Source organism: Emys orbicularis, chromosome 5 (assembly GCF_028017835.1).
Source record: "Emys orbicularis isolate rEmyOrb1 chromosome 5, rEmyOrb1.hap1, whole genome shotgun sequence".
NCBI lineage: Eukaryota > Metazoa > Chordata > Testudines > Emydidae > Emys > Emys orbicularis.
In genome coordinates this window covers 15,907,893-15,924,812 of record NC_088687.1, presented here as the reverse complement: position 1 = coordinate 15,924,812, position 16,920 = coordinate 15,907,893, and the positions used below count along the sequence as shown (strand labels likewise).

The window sequence follows — 16,920 nt, the reverse complement described above, 5'->3', positions numbered from 1 at the left end:
AGATCTGGCCACCCCATCTCAAAAAGGAGATGTATTAGAATTGGAAAAGGTACAGAGAAGGGCAGCAAAAATGATTAAGGGTATAGAACAGCTTCTGTATGAGGAGAGAGATTAAAGAGACTGGGACGTCTCGTCTGGAAAAAGACGACTAAGAGGGGATATGATAGACGTCTATAAAACCATGACTCTTGTGAAGAAAGTGAATAAGGAAATATTTAAGCTTCACCCAACGAAATTAATATTCAGCATGTTTAAAACAAACAGAAGGAAATATTTCAGTCAACCTGTGGAACTCGTTGCCAGGGGAGATTGTGAAGGCTAATAGTATAACAGGGTTCAAAAAAGAATTAGGTAAGTTCAATGACTATTAGCCAAGATGGCCAGGGATGCAATCCCACGATCTGGGCATCCCTAGCCTCTGAAAGCCAGAAGTAGATGACAGAGGATGTATCACTTGATGATCACCTGTTCTGTTTGTTCTCTCTCAAGCACCTGGCATTGGCCACTGTCAGAAGACAGGAAACTGGGCTAGATGAACCATTGGTCTGACCCAGTATGGCCGTTTTTATGGCACACAGAATTCCAGCATTTTTGTGCTAAGCCCAACACACAGAATACCATATCTGCTTTTCTGTAACAATATAGGAGTGAAACTTAGATGCATATTTACCAATTCCGCTGATTGCCTTCCGAACAGTTTCGGCATCCTTGGAAGCATTAAATCCTGTGTAATCTCGAATGGTTCCTCTGCTTCCAACCTAGAGATCAAAACAACATTTTGAGATCTAACAGCAACAAAAATCCCCAAAGAGTTTTAGGTTCAAAGATGGAAACTGTTTCCATCTGCTTCATATTTTCACCATGGCAACAATAAACTAGTGTTTAAAATTTAATTGAGCTCAGGGCTGGGAGTGTAGATTTCCCACATTTTAATTTCCCACAGCTCTGATATCAACTCTCACTGGCCTTATGCAACCTTGCCTCAGTTTCCCCATCCATAAAATGGGTAGATAGCTCCATAGGTCCTTAGTTCAAAAAGCATAACGCAAGCTGCAGCAGCTCAAAGAGTCCAGATGCTGTAGCTGGGGACTGTAACCTTTCATATCCTCTGGGGATATGAGAATACATACTCACCAGTGGGTTACAGATGCACAATGATTAAGCCATGTTGACATTTGTTTTTTCAAATGTATTTCTGTAGCAAAACATTCATTTTTGGCAGATTCACCAGGAAGGTTGGTGCCAATATATCCCCTGTTCACAGGCTTTTTGAAGTATTCAGTCTTGATTAGTGATGGGGAGATTTGTCCTCCCTCTCCCCCCCCCCTTTTTTTTTTTAAATTAGGGAGAGTTTCATGCCAGGATAACCCTTTTTGTATTAAATTGAAGGAAAATTCTAGCTCTGGCATGGACACACAGGGGAAATGGCAAATGCACGGGCTTGAAATTCTAAATATTGAAATAACTTTCAGTGGGGCCTCTGGGTATGACTGGAATATAAATTTCAAACAAAAATAATCAGATTACAGCAATGCAAGTTACCTTAATCTCAATCATAATGGCACTGCTTTCCCCGTAAACACCAATGTGCCGGAGGGAAGATGATAATTTTTAAAGCAAGCAAAATTAGGTCTGGGTGGTAATAGGGAAAAGTAATTGGATATGCGTAGTGTTGCTGAATACAATTTATGGTTAAATAGATCTAATTCACAATGGACATCAGCTACATTTTTTTAATAATTCAGGCTTTTGATCAAAGAGCTTCTACATTGTTAGAGAAAGGTACAAACACTGCTTTATATAAACAATATAATCCTCTTTCCCCACTACACCCAAGTTGTGCAGGATATTATCAGCAAAATGTATCTGAAGTAAAAGGGTTATTGACTCATTGGTGGATGGTGCATTAGGGTAGTGGTTCACATAAAATGACCTAAGTTCAACTGCTGGGGGATAAAAGGGAAAGCGAGTTTGATACTTTCATCTTAGCTGGGATAGCCAAAATTTCTCAAAGTGGAACCTGATTTTGGATGTGTCAATTTCATGTCCATTTTTTGATGGGGACCAACCTGAACCACCCTAGGCTTGATCTTCAGAAGTGATGAGCAACCACAAATCCAGCTGAACTCTATGGGAGCTGCATGTAGTTCATCTAATGAGATTCAGGCCCTTGGTGTAGCAAACTGGGCACCCCAAAAATGGCACCACCGCAATCAGTGGCAACATTCAAAGATTTGTTTGCACGTGTACACATCACTAACGTATCACACCACAGTATGGTTAGCAGTCACTCCTCAAGAGAAGTCCAGGATGGAAACAGAAGGGGTTGCACAGGTCAGGACTCAAGTAAATCCACAGATGTTGAAAAACTTTACACCCCCTCCCCTTCTCACTCTAGCTAGGCCACTCAGTGCCTTAGCACAAACCTTTATATTAAAATAATTCAGTTAATAGTTTGGTTTAAGCCTCAACTCTGAAGTTACTGAAACCTGGTACAAAGGACTATGCATGTTAATGATCTTATTAAAGTTAAGAGCCACTGGCCACAGAAAGATTAAAGCCACATATCATTGCACAGAGACATGACACTGCTGCTGCAAAAGAAGCTCACAGTTAGAGTTATTTCCAAGGCTACACAGACAGTGTCACAGCTCTGGGAAACTGCACCTGTGTCCCCCCCTCATGGTCCAGCAAGGGCACCTGCTTGAGACTCCTGGCTCATCAGCCCTCACCTTTCTTGGGCAGACACCTGTGTCTCTTCCTCCTGATCAGGGTTTTTGAAGGCAAGGAATTGTGCAGCCTGCACCGTGTTTTCTAACACGTCAGACTGCCTACACAGGCCTGCATCTGCACTTTACAGCCACGGAGGACAACGTAAACAGCCTAATTGCCCACAGTTATAAGTTACCGCACAGCCCTTTCGCCGCAAGCAGATTTATTCTTAAGGTGAAAGCATTACAGAGAACACATTAAAACAAGCGCTCTGGTAGATGATCAGTCCTTCAAACTGAAGGAAATTCATAACTGCCTTAGCTCTGAACAAGCACACTTATGCATAAGTTAACCTTTCCTTTATATGCTTGGGGTCTTTGATCTTCAGAGACCCTGTATCAGTCAGACTGATTCTCTCCTCAGGGATAGCTTCAGAAGGTGGGACTTTGCATTCATCTCCCCTCAGTATTTCTTAGGAAACTCACAACTTTGTCCCAAGAGTTCCTTCTTGTCTGGCACATTGTTTGAAATAGACTTCTGAAGCTTAACACTTCCCAGAGTTTACACTGGGCACATCTCCCTCCTAGAGAGTTTACACATTCTCACAATACATTAACTTCGCATTTAAAATCCAGCGGACTCCAAAGCTATTTAAACTTAATTCAATAAGATCTCACAAAGATATGGCAAGAAATTGCCACATCTGTCATAGACCTCATGTCAATTACAAGGAGGTAAATGAGAAGTGCTACACTGTTGATTTTAGGTAACATTAGAAACAAACCAAAATGTATTTGCTAACTGGATGTTACAAACTCAATGAAAAATTTTATTTTCAAGCTTTCAGGTGGGCATTGCAAACAATGACAAGTAAAAATCCCACAAGATGCTGCTCCGTGAAGTTTTCACTCTGTTTTTACAGTGTATGTTGTTACATACAGAGACAGTTTTACTTACCTTCAAATCTCTTCTCTCCCTAGATTGACACTGACCTGATTTTTCCCCTCTCTCACATCGTAATACAGGCTCCATTGAGTTGTATGACAGTTTGATTTTAATTTCCTGAAGTGTTTAACATTGTTTTCATAGACACTTGATTTTGTCTTTACTAACAATGGAGCACAACGATCACCCTGTATTAGGAAACTTTGCAAGCTGAACACTTTTGAAGTTTGCCTCCCCCCCCCCCGAAGTAACACATGGGGGGGGGGGGGTTATGATTAACCAAGTGCCGCTACACTTAAAAGGATTGCTATAGATAATTACAGAATTAAAGACAAGTGTTAACATTAGTTTAGATACAGATCTAAAGCTGAAACTTCCTCAGGTTTAAACGTTATAGCAGTAAGCTTCCCCATATAGGCTGTTGGGCAAGTCCTGGAGTATTGTTTAATACCAGGATATGCTGCAACATTATTGCGCAACTGCCTTCATCATGGACTCCTTCTCCACACCTTGTTCCCACAAAAGTTAATAGCACTTCTTGGCGAACACATGTCAAACAAGCAAGTTATTCCCCAACTAATGTACATCTTGTGAATTATTGCCTGCTGACAAAAATACTGTCCACAGTGGCTACCTTAATGAAATACATAAACAGGAAAGATGTACTTTGAAACAACAGCAGCGGTAAGATTTTGTAGTTCTAAATATTCAGTCTCAGACTGACACAGAATGCCAGCTTCCTTGCACTGCTCCAACAGTGTTCCTCAACCCTGTCCCTGAGCCAGGTTGGAGACAGAGCTCAGTCTCCATGCCCACTCTATCGTAGGGGGGTCTCTGCTGAGATTGTCAAGCATTGTGCATTTCCACTGGTAACTAGCCTGAGATTAGGCACATTAACTAACTAAACCTGGTAAATGACATTATCTGATCAATGTTTGCAGAAAAGGGCAACAAAATACAGTCTGACAAGGGACTTTGGTAACATAGTCCATGAAACACTTCTTTGGATTTAAGTCTTAAAGAACTTAAAGCTTTCTCAAGTGCTTGTAGCTAAACTCATCCTTCTTGGATGGAAGAGCAGACTGCCTCCAGGGATATAGGCTTGGCACTGCCACTTGGCTGACCTGACCGCTAAAGAGCGGGTAACGTTTTGGAGCAGAGGCACCTTAGACAAAAAGTGAAAAGCTTTTGGTCTAACTTTGTAAAAAAACCAAACAACAAACAACAACAACAACAAAAATCTTTGATTAACTCCTAGCAGAAGGAAACTAAGATGTTGCTCTCCTCTTCCCTCTGATTCCCTTTTTGTTTGGTCTTCTCCCCACCCCATTCTAGCTTTATTTGGGAGGGCGGGGGGAGGGGAAGGGTGTGTGCAGCAGAGGGGGATTCAATAAAATTGAAATCCAAATATTAACTAGCAGTCAGTTTAAAAATAGAAAAATATTGCTAAGTAGTGAGATTCAGCAGAGTTCAACTGAATGGAGATAAAAGTAAGCATCCTAAACCCATTGTACACAGAAGGCACAAAGGGCCAAATTCTCTCCCATGTAAGCGCACCAGTCAATGAATTTGGCCCAACATGTATCTACGTTGATACACTAAGCAGGGAAACAGACATTGGTCAGCCATCTCCATTTCTGCCAGCATAGGTTTATAATTTAAAGAAAGCGTGGCCTTGTATATGAAGACACTGGACTGGGATTCAGAAGGTCTGTTTTTAATTTCCATCTGCCACAAACTTCCTGTGATGACTTGGCCAAGTCACTTAGCTCCTCTGTGCTTCAACTCCCTACATCTATAAAAATGGCAATACCAACACGGTCTCTCCCCCACTTTTTGGTGCTCTCTCACAATTGGCATGGAAGCTGGCAACTTTCCTCACCAACCAGACGAATTATCAGTCACACCCAAATTAGTCTTCAGCCCTTACCTCCAGGCTCCATTTGTTGTCCAAACAATCAAACTCACAAAATAAAAAAAAAATCACAACTTCCAGCGGGGGTTCTACCCAGCCACAACTCTCAAGGCTTCCTACCTGGAGTTTTTCCTCCAGTGTCTATTGCAGGAGACTGTCCCTTCCTGTACTGCAGCTCCAGCTCCACACACACTTTATAGGCAAGACTTATCCCCTTCCCAGCTGTATCTGATTAGTCAACATAATTGACCTGGCTATTTAGATTGTAAACTCTGTGGCTGGGACTTTGTACAGAGCCTAGCAGAACAGGCCCCTGGTCTCAGCTGCAGTCTGTAGACACACTTGTAATGCAACGAATAAAATGAACTAGAAAAGCTAATGGCCATCTGCTGAAAGATCACTGGATCAAGGATATTTCAGTTCCTCCCACTGAAGGGTTACTGTAAGGCAGTGCTAGTGAATAATCTTGGGAAGAAACTGGACAAGAATTGAAAAACGCACAGATCAGCTATACAAGACAGGAAATCCATAACCAGAATCCTATTTAATTTTCTTGCCCTGCTTGTATTCAAGTTATTTAAATGGGGAAACAGGGATATATCCTTGTGGGTGTGGAGGGAAAAAAAAGCAAACAGGCTATGACCTCAGTCTTTCAGGAATGTTGACTTAGTTACATCATTTAAAAAAAATGTGCATTGTCCTGATTCTGAACTCCTATCTGTTCCACTGTTCTGGACATGTTTGGGCTCAAAGCATTGACAGAAACAGTAAGTATACGTGGCTAGCACATTCCTGAGATTGTTCCCACCAACATTGCCTTGCCAGTGTAGCAGTGCACAGTTAGAGACTGTCTTTGGGATATTTTTAGCACACATCCACTTTATTCAGATAACCCTCTGCTTGTCTTGAGAAAGCATAGTTGAATGCAGGCAGAAACTAAATCAAGGGAAGTAACCAAATGGGTGTGATCTTGCATCCCATACCCAGGCAAAACTTCTTTTGGCTTCAGTGGGACTTTTTCTTTGCATGCAGACTGCAGTGCCGAGCCAAGTTTCTCTTCCTCATCCCTTCCTCTCCCTCAATAAACAAACAAAACAAGAAAGCCATCTGCCTACAAGCAGATTAAGCACCCCAAAAAACCAATCAGATTTTGGCTAGGAATACCTATGAATGATAAAGATAAAACCAGGGGGCAGGATTTTAAAAAGTATTTAAGTGAGTTAGGAGCAGAAGTCCCACTGCAGTGAATGGGACTTCTGCGCCTAACTCATTTAGGGTACGTCTTCAGTGCAATCAGAGGTGTGATTTCAGCATGTGTAGACATACCTCAGCTAGCTTAAATCTCTCGCTAGTTCGGGTTCCAACAGAAATGAAGCCATAGCAGTGCCAGCTGCTGCTCAAATACAAGCCTGCCAGAGACTGGACTAGCTCATGCTGCTATTGGTAGCCTCTGACTGCAGTGTGGATGTACCTTTAAGCGCTTTTTTAATATCTCCTCTACAGAGTCAATGATACTCATGGGTGAAAAAACCCAATTAAAACCAATTCAAAAAAGTTGCTGCATTACATTAAAAGGCAAGGGTTGTAGGATCTCCTAAAAATTAGTGAAATCTTAGAAAATAAACTGTGGTAATGTTTACCAGTATACTATGATAGGGTTACCATATATAACAAATAAAAAAAAAGGACCCTCCACAGGGCCCTGGTCCTGCCCATTTCCCACCCCCAGCCCCGCCCCTTCCCCGCCCCCTCCTCCCTCCCACTCCCAGCCACGCGAAAAGGGCTGCCCGAGCGCTACCGGCTTCACAGTTTGCCGGGCAGCCCCCAGACCCTGCGCCCCCGGCTGGCGCTTCCCCAGCGCAGCGGAGCCCGGGAGGGGAAGCGCCCAGCCAGGGGCGCAGGGTCTGGAGGCTGCCCGGCAAACCGTGAAGCCGGTAGCGCTCGGGCTTCGGGCAGCCCCCATGCCTCCGGACCCTACGCCCCCGGCCAGGCACTTCCCCTCCCGGGCTCCGGCGGCGCAGGGTCCGGAGGCATGGGGGCTGCCCAAAGCCCGTAGCGCTCGGCTCTTAAACAGAGCCGAAGAGTCAGGGGAGGAGCAGAGCCGCCATGGGAGGGGAAGTGCCCGGCCGGCATTTTTCCCGGACATGTTCGGCTTTTTGGCAATTCCCCCCGGACGGGGGTTTGATTGCCGAAAAGCCGGACATGTCCGGGAAAAAACGGACGTATGGTAACCCTATACTATGATGTACCAAAAACTTAGACTTGAGAGAAAATGGTGATAAAAGAAATGAAGTCCATTTTGTGATTCAATACCCCATTTTTAAAAATTGTTTGCTCACTTACTTGGTAATGGGTCTCCCAGTTGTGTGTGTGAATTAGCAAAAGTCTACTCTCCAGAGCACCGGTGCATAGGTGGATTGCTGCACCCACATGGAGTCACTGACTTCTGTGGGGCTCTGGGTGGGTGCAATGGTACCCAGGTGCTATCAATTGCAGGGAGAGCGCCTAATCATGCAGAATAGACGTCCAGACTAGAGGAGGCATAGAGGGCAGTGCTTCTAACAGTGAGATAAGTTCAGGTTGAATCGGTCATTGAATTTCAAGAGTTCGAATTATTTTTGCTACCAAAATCACTTTAGTTTTGCATCTTTCACTAGTTTATCCTGGCAAAAAAAAATTCCAGACAAATATTCTTGTTTATTTCTAAAGTTTAATCACATAAGCTACTGCTGTAGACTATAAATGTGTCAGTCCAGCCTGCTACAGGAATAAACCTTAAAAAAAAATTAATTAAATCATCTCACTTTCAGCATTTTGAGAGCAGGTGGGAAAGTTGCTATAGAACCAGCTCCTATCTTTACAGCCTTGGTAGTTATTTGGTCAATTTGCATGGCTGGCTAAGACATCCAGAGCTGGAAAACTGTCCATAATTGTCCTTTATGGGGCTTCTTGCATCTTCACCTAACACACTGAACACCGAGACTCAGGTGTGGTCTACACTGGTCTACCTATATGGTGAAAAATCCACACCCCATGAGCGACAAAGTTATACCGACCTAACTGCCTGTGTGGAGCATGCTATGTTGACAGGAGAGCTTCTCCCATTGACAGTTACAGTACTGCCTCTCAGGGAGGTGGATTAACTATGCTGATGGGAGAACTCTCCCCTGTTGGCGTAGGAATGCCTTCATTTAAGTGCTCCAGCTGTGCCAATGCAGTGTTTTTAAGTATAGACCTTCCCTCAGAGACAGGACACTGGACTCCAGGCTGACCCAGTTTGGCAATTCCTGTGTTCAAGTTTCATAAGCGTCTGATGTTATACCAATCTCAATTTATTTTAATAAAGAGAAAGATGGTTGAAAAATTGTAGCCAAGTATGGAATCTACAATCTGTTTTTTCCAGCAACAGAGTGTGTGTGTGTGGGGGGGGGGGGGGGGGGGGCATATGGTAAACCAGAAGGTTAACCAGACTCACTAGCCTGGGATTACAAGGCAGGAGTGTGAATGGGACAGATGAAGCCACACCTTGTAAAGTGACTATTTTACAAGTAACTGACTCTGCCTCAAGTAGCATTTCCTCACAGTTGAAGATTTGCCAAAGTTCTGATGCAGCAAAACTGAGAATTCGTGGGGTATTGCAAAACTGTCAGGGTAAAACAAAATAGTTTTGAAATAATGAATTAGCACCACAGGCTAACAGATGTCAACTGAAGAGATCCGAGAGTACTTCACATTAGACATGTTGCCTCTTATCAGGAAAAATACTAGGCTCAAAGTATGACAGTAACATTAGCGAATGATTCTAGAACCTTTCCTTCTCCAGCCAGAAACCCCCCTCTCCCCCCACCTTTTTTTAATGAATGCATGAAATAGGCCAAATCTCAAATGTTCATACTTGAGATGAAATCACTTGAGGCCTCATGCTTTCTTTGCACAGTAAATACTCTACCACGCCCTAAATCAAACATTAATCCTTTACGTCTTAGAACCTTCCACTCCACAACCTTTTCCCTTATTTCATATGCACTACAGTGGAGTCGCATCATAGGCACATTTAACTTATGCAATTTTAACTATACGCGCTTGGCAAAACAAAAAAAGGAGAAAACAATTTAAATACTGTACCTGTAGTGCGGGCGATTCCGCCCGCCATTCCACTCAATGAGCGTTTGACTATATGCGATTTTCACCTTATGCGTGGACTTCAGAACCTAACCCCCGCGAAAGATGCGACTCCCCTGTATTCCCTTCATTCAAAGGTTATACTTGTTATTTAGAAGGTCTCCATCCTCGTCAAGAAGGACACTTGAAATGCAAACCAGCAACATGGGGACTTATAGCTGTGACAAAACACATCCATGTTGCAAGAACCTGCTGTTGAAAGAACGCAACAGCAACTCTGCACTCTGTGCAAGGTGGGGGCTCAGAGGGCAGCTAGTAACAAGTTCCAGAGAAGGGCAGTTCCTGATTCAAGCTGAGAAGGCCTGCTGAGCAGAGCTGAGAAAGGAGAACAGACCTGGCTGCAGCGGTGTTAAGAACTGGTGAGAGACAAGAGAGATGGAATTGAAAATAGCTGAAGGTCACCAGGATAAGGGAGTTAAGCAAGGAGGAGCTCTGAACCCAACCTGACCTAAAGACTTCTAGGGCTAGGGACGTCTAAGGCATCTAGCAGTCTATCCTTGAGATCTCACAGCTGTTTATTATCCCAGCTGGGATAATAAATCACAACAGTTAGCAGCCCTTTTCCAGAATATGCTTCCACTCCACTTTCCAGTTAACAGGATGAAGTCCCATGAGCTTCATTCAACCCATTTCAAACTGTGAGGAAAGCAGTCGGGGTCCTGGAAGAACCAACATCCTGGAAGATTGTTTTTAAATGCCTCCCCCACACCACATAACCCCTATGGATAAATGGTCAGAGGTGAAGTCCAGGGCAAGCACCACCAGTAACGGGTGCTGTCTCCAAGCTCAAAACCACTCTCGCAGAAACCTCCACTGCTGAATTGCAACAGACTGGAGTGGCTCAAACTCATTCCCTTCCATGCATTCCAAGCTGCATTCTGAGTCACTGCACACCTGTGACTCGTTTATTAGGTCTGGCAATCTCACCCTTCTGGGAGCTCTTTCTTCCTCAAAAGTTAATTTGAATATTTAATGGTGCCAGACTGATTTCCCTAGAGCCTGATGGCCTCTATTTATCCACAGAACAGGTACAGCATGCACAGCAGTAATATGAGCTTCCCTGCCCATGCACTGCTAACTTGCCTCAACCCGGTCTTGGTGAGACCACCTCTGTAGGCATGGAAATGAATCTATTCTCTCGCCTATTCAACCTAAAGTCTGCTTTTGCCAGCTGTAGTCCCTCAGCGTCCCTTATCCCACCAATCCTTTCCTGGCAATGCCATCTCCTTTTGTTCCATGACGCATGAAGTTGCGTAGGTACTCAAGAAATCATTCATCAATGCAATGCTTTGACACTACCTTACTACAGAGGTACATACAATGGTCATATAAAATTTCTCATACTCAAAAGTATAAAAAGAACCTATTGTTTGTAGGATAAATGATCAGAAATGCAGCAGGGTGCAATACTTCATATGCTACAGGGAGCATTGATCCATATGCTGGGTTATGGGACGAACAAATGATCAGCCTGAAAACAGAAGGACAGGGAATGGGGATCTGGCTTAGTTTCATGAGAGAAAGGACTATGGGGGAGGGAGAAAAAGGGTCATAGACAAGAAAGAGGATCTCAAGACAGACATGAAGTCAGTTAGGTGCAGAGGGATGGGAAGGCTGCATCAGATGACGAGGGTAAGACAAAAGGATCTACTGGCTGCTATGGAGAGACATGGAGATGGAAGTCAATTTTTACTCCACAAACTAAATACCATTTTAACAAATCTTTGGCCTCCGTTGAGTGCTAATGAGGCTTCCACATGTGATGCGATTACCTAGGCTGGAACTGGACTGCCACCCCTTTGCACAGGCCAAACAACTACATTTCATCACTAGCAATAAGACAGACTTAAAGTTTGGATCTGGACTTTCCCAAAGCTCAAGCTGTTTGAATCTGGATTTTGGTTTGGACCATCTCTCTATTAATGCTCTAGTCTAGTTATGCAATAGTGAGCTAGCAGTGAATGGTTATGAGATATTAAGTCCTCTACAGAGCTGAAGTATCTCAAAGACAGGCAATGCTACCTCATGACCCCTGTAGGCAGGTTCGTCATATTACATAAAGCTTTAGGAAGAGAGTTTGCTTGGAATAGCCAAAATTCATATTTTTATGAAGAGCCTACAAAGACAAAAGTGGTATAATTTCAGAGGAGGAATTTTCAGAGTTGATTCATACCCAGAGACTGAAGAGCTCCAGAAATATATCCTGCTCTTTTGATGCTGGAAGCATTTTGTATAACTACCCCTAATAACATCTTAAAAAGAAAGAATCTGTCTGGTTTTAACAACTTTTATCATACAACCCTTTTAAGCCATAATTTAACACTCTCCTTCTTGTTAGTTTTCTGTTTAGAGGATTTTACTTCATTTACACTGCAGTGTGTAATTACCTCTTTCAAATGAAAAGCAACAGAGGGTCCTGTGGCACCTTTAAGACTAACAGAAGTATTGGGAGCATAAGCTTTCGTGGGTAAGAACCTCACTTCTTCAGATGGCTTGCATCTGAAGAAGTGAGGTTCTTACCCACGAAAGCTTATGCTCCCAATACTTCTGTTAGTCTTAAAGGTGCCACAGGACCCTCTGTTGCTTTTTACAGATTCAGACTAACACGGCTACCCCTCTGATACTCTTTCAAATGGTCATCGCATAGAGTGGCATCAACCAGGTTTACTTCCATTTCTATTTAGTTCTGAATAAGTGGTTAAGCACTTCTCATCCTCATTGCAGACATATTTAGAAATACTTTCCCTTAACTCAACGTTTCTCCCCCAGTTTTCTGGCTGAAACAATTTTCCTTGCTTTGAAATCCACATCTAACATGCTTTTCTTTTCTGTTTGCTTTTCATGCCATTGTTTGGAGCCTTCTTCTGGGTCAATATTTACTGAAGGAGGAGGAGGACTAGGATGTAGGAGTTGATTGTTCTCTTCCCAGGACATCTTGGTCAACGGAAACACACCTCCAGCTAGAGTCACAGATTCCAAGGCCAGAAGGGACTGTTGTGATCATCTAGTCTGATCTCCTGTATAACAGGCCACAGAACTGCCTTAGGAATTATTTGAGAGCAAAACTTTTAGGAAAAACATCAAATTGTGATTTCATCACTGACAATTTTTAAGGATCTACCACATCCCATGGTAACCATTGGAACAATTTAATTACCCTCACTGTTAATTTATGCCTTATTTCCTGTCTGAATTGGTCTTGCCTTAAGTTCCAGCCATTGGATTAGTATTGCAATTATACAATATGCTCTTCTAACACTGGCATGCATGAGACAGCGAATCCATTTATGTTTGAAAGCTTATTCTACAGCCATCTTTCAGCACAGTTGTGTCATTTATGTACATCTGGAGTAGGGAAACCTGCAGGAACCAGAGTTCAGATCTTTACAGTGAAGAGGACTGTATAAGAATCTATATAAAACAGAACTCTGTAGTCTCCAAACAGGGTTCACTTGCATTAGGTCAGTAAGATGAATCTACCCACTGGGACATTGTTTTAATGTTTCTAAGGCCTGGTCCACACTAACCCCCCACTTCGGACTAAGGTACGCAAATTCAGCTACGTTAATAACGTAGCTGAATTCGAAGTACCTTAGTCCGAACTTACCACAGGTCCAGACGCTGCAGGCAGGCTCCCCCGTCGATGCCGCGTACTCCTCTCGCTGAGCTGGAGTACCGGCGTCGACGGGAAGCACTTCCGGGATCGATCCGGGATCGATTTATCGCGTCTAGACAAGACGCGATAAATCGATCCCAGAAGATCGATCGCTTACATCCGGACCAGGAAGTATAGACGTACCCTAAGTGGGACAAAATAAAATGTTCTGTGTCTCAATTCTATCTGCCATTAATTCAATGGCATAGCACTTCTCCCTCCCAGATCAAGTCGCCCTGTGGGAGTAGTTGCTCTCATGCTCAAGCCAGTAAAAATGCCTGAACACAACAGCTTTCACATGTCACTGAATCCAGGGGGTCCAAGCAAGGACTCAGGGCCCTTCAGAAAGTGTGCAGATGAAGAAGGTTACGTGCATCTTTTAAAACTGATTCAGGGCTGTTCCAGGACAGAATAGCAACCCAGTTGGTTCCTGTCAAGGCTAATCAGAAAGTTTCAAGTACCTGGCCTGGGGTAGATAAAGCTAAGTATTGTATGAGGCGAAAGTGTATAGTGTATGACGTTTATAGAAATGGAGATACCTTTCCATTGTTCCTATATTCAAAGCACACTAGAAAGTAAGACTTGCTTAAATTCAAACAGGGTCAATGGAAGACTTGAACAGAACCTCAGAAATCTTAATTCCCAATCATCTGCACCAAACAGTTCCCAGGCAGACTTCCTTTCCCAAGCTTCCTCAGCATTTATTTTACACATCCATAAAAGCACAGAGGGATACTTCTGTAAGGAAAAGAGGGAGTTCTTTCACCTCACAGCTATTTCTCAAGGGTGCTGGGTGTCAGATCTGGAAACAAATCAAAAAGGTGACGTGTGCATCTAGGCCAAGATTTTCAAAAATAGGGGTCCTAAAGTAGGATCCTAAATCCATATTTAGGTGCCTATAGAAACGGGCCTGTTTTTCAAAAGCAACAAATATCCAGAAGCTCTAACTGACCTTCTAGCGATCATTAGAAGTGAGAAACATCTGTGTTTGAAAAAGTTTGATCTTGTTTCTTTTCCACAGTGATACTCTTTTTGTGGAAGGTTTGCCTCACTTTTAGGGGAAATAAAAATCACAGGACTTTCCAGAAGTTATCTTTAAGAATTTTTTTTTTTTTTTTTAAACTCACCCAAACGGATGCCATGATTTGATCGTTTCACTGAAAACCTGAAAAACAATCAGATATTAATAGAATAAGACATTGTGCTAATTTATATTTACTGATAAAAACAAAGTTATCAACCTTCCAATGTTTAAACACAACATGGCAGAATATTTTTTAAAGCACCTTTTACTGAGAGCGAAGGTAAAAGTTTATAAGGATTAAAATAAATAAGCTAAAGTCTCAGGAAACTATAAAGCTCGGTTAGTTTTGGATCATACTTTATATGCTGTCAGAGCACAAATACAATACAGAGTTTTGGAGTCTGAAGACAGAACCTTATATGGATTTTTCCATTTGGCAGACATACTATTTAAACATACTCGCTCAGCTCAATGTTTTGTTTAAAAGAAATCCTCCCGCCTTTCCTGATATTATAAAAACAAAAATCTGGAAAAGTGTCTTAACAGTTGGCAGACTCTCCTCTCCCTCCCCGCACCCTTATCAGATCTGGTTTGTGCACTTGTCCACCACTTTCTACCCTGACTGGGATAGCCAGGTTTATTAACTCTGATTTCACCTCCTCCTGCAAACTGAGTTTTCTTTGCTGAATTAGATTCAAAGTGGCTTAACTGAATCCTGGCGCTCTGAATCAAAACAGTCTGTAACCTCCATTGGCAGGAACATTTTATGATGACAGGACGTGGACTATCTTTTGAAATGAGTTACACATCTTGGGTCCTTTCCCCTTACAGCTTTACCTTTCTGAACAACCCCATTGATTTCAATGGCACTTCTTACAGGAGAATTACTCATGAGTAAAGATTGCAGGACTCAGTCCTAAGTTAACTGGTTCCTCACTCTAATAGGAATTTTGAGTTTGTTCATTGGTTTGTTTATATTGCTTCAGATACACATGACTAATGCCGAAACATATCCGTTTCTTTCACCACACTTATTTCATCCTACAGTAAAATTCCATTCACACACAGGAGAGCGTAACAACCTTTTCATCTTTTCTTTGGGCATTTCTAGGTTCCTCCAAGATTCTGCATCACCCCAAGAAGAAGTTTGAGATTTTTATGACTTAATTTTGTAGTTTAAAGATATGAAGTTGAAGTTTCTTATAAATAAGTCTGGTCTATATTTACTTAAGACTGCATATTTTTCTCAAAGCCAGTGGATTTTAGCCTTGTCCAGCTACTGGCTGGAATCCTTGGACCCTTTTGGTCGTAAGAACGGCCATACTGGGTCAGACCAAAGGTCCATCTAGCCCAGTATCCTGTCTGCCGACAGTGGCCAATGCCAGGTGCCCCAGAGGGAATGAACAGAACAGGTAATCATCAAGTGATCCATCCCGTCACACATTAGTCTACTATCAAGCATCAGAAAACCAAATGACAAATGCGATCAGTTAAATTCAGTGAATCCCACATGAAGGATCACCTCCACTATGCCAAATCCTGTTTTTAATCAGTTTCTTTAAAAGAGCACTGTCAGGCAGCTTGTTTCCTCAATGTAGGTTTTATTTTAAAAACTGGATTTAAAAAAATAAAATCTACTGTTACTACAAATGCATTCAGGAAGTATTTCTCTTTCAGTGTTTGCAAGTCCCACACACCAAGGCTGTGCAAGCTAGCCCTGAAAATGAAACTGAATAGTCCAGGGGTTCCAAAGCTACTTGTGGGTTTGGGGCCTAAATTTACAGAACACTTGGTGGTAATCTATGACCAACTGGTTGATCACAAAGCATTGGCTGTTCCTCCTTGTTTCCAGCTCCCTGGTCATATTAAAAAAGCTAAAATACATATTAAAACACTCCCTTCATATTGTTCCATGTACATAATTGCTGAGCTGCCATTCACTTGCCAATGAGAAGGTATGTGGCCCAGAAGGGAAGATGTTAACAGATCTGAGAACCCCTGAAGGCTATCCAAGAGAGGGTTAAGGACACGTAGTACACAAACACCTACACCTGGTGAATAAGGTTTAATTTAGGCCAGCAGTGGGTTCAAATCTCGGGCTCTGTAAAGGCAGGGGTGTGGCTTGGCTTTCCCCCAAACACTTCCGAAGTTCAGGGGGGGCTCATCGGCTGCCCCCCGGCACAGATTTCACTCTCACCCGCTGGTGCAAGCGGACTGGGACGGGACAGGGGCGGAGACCCATAAACTCCCCCCACGCAGCGGGAACCGAGCAGCGTCTACGGGGCCTGGGGCAGCTCTGCAGGGAAAGTGCAGTCGCTCCCCCCACCCCAATCTTCGGCAGCGCCTGACACAGCGGGGAAGGCGAGCGGCCCCTGGGGCAGCCCGAGGCGGGCTCAGCCCCCCGGAGACACGTACCTGGAAGTCCCCGCAAACCACCCGCGGCGAGAGCAGCTGCAAACGGCGCCCGGAGCAGGAGAGAGAGGAGCG

General features: G+C 43.2%; 1 protein-coding gene across 1 annotated transcript in view; it reads right to left on the bottom strand.

Annotated features, from left to right (window-relative positions):
• ANXA3 (annexin A3) overlaps window positions 1-16,920 on the bottom strand; it is a 41,245-nt gene extending 24,325 nt beyond the window's left edge. Inside the window, exons 1-3 of the mRNA XM_065404991.1 lie at window positions 16,849-16,920; window positions 14,537-14,574; window positions 671-758 (exon numbers count right to left, since the gene is read on the bottom strand). Of these exons, the coding sequence (XP_065261063.1) occupies window positions 671-758; window positions 14,537-14,551 (103 nt within the window). The 5' untranslated portion in view covers window positions 14,552-14,574; window positions 16,849-16,920. The remainder of the gene's footprint in view (window positions 1-670; window positions 759-14,536; window positions 14,575-16,848) is intronic.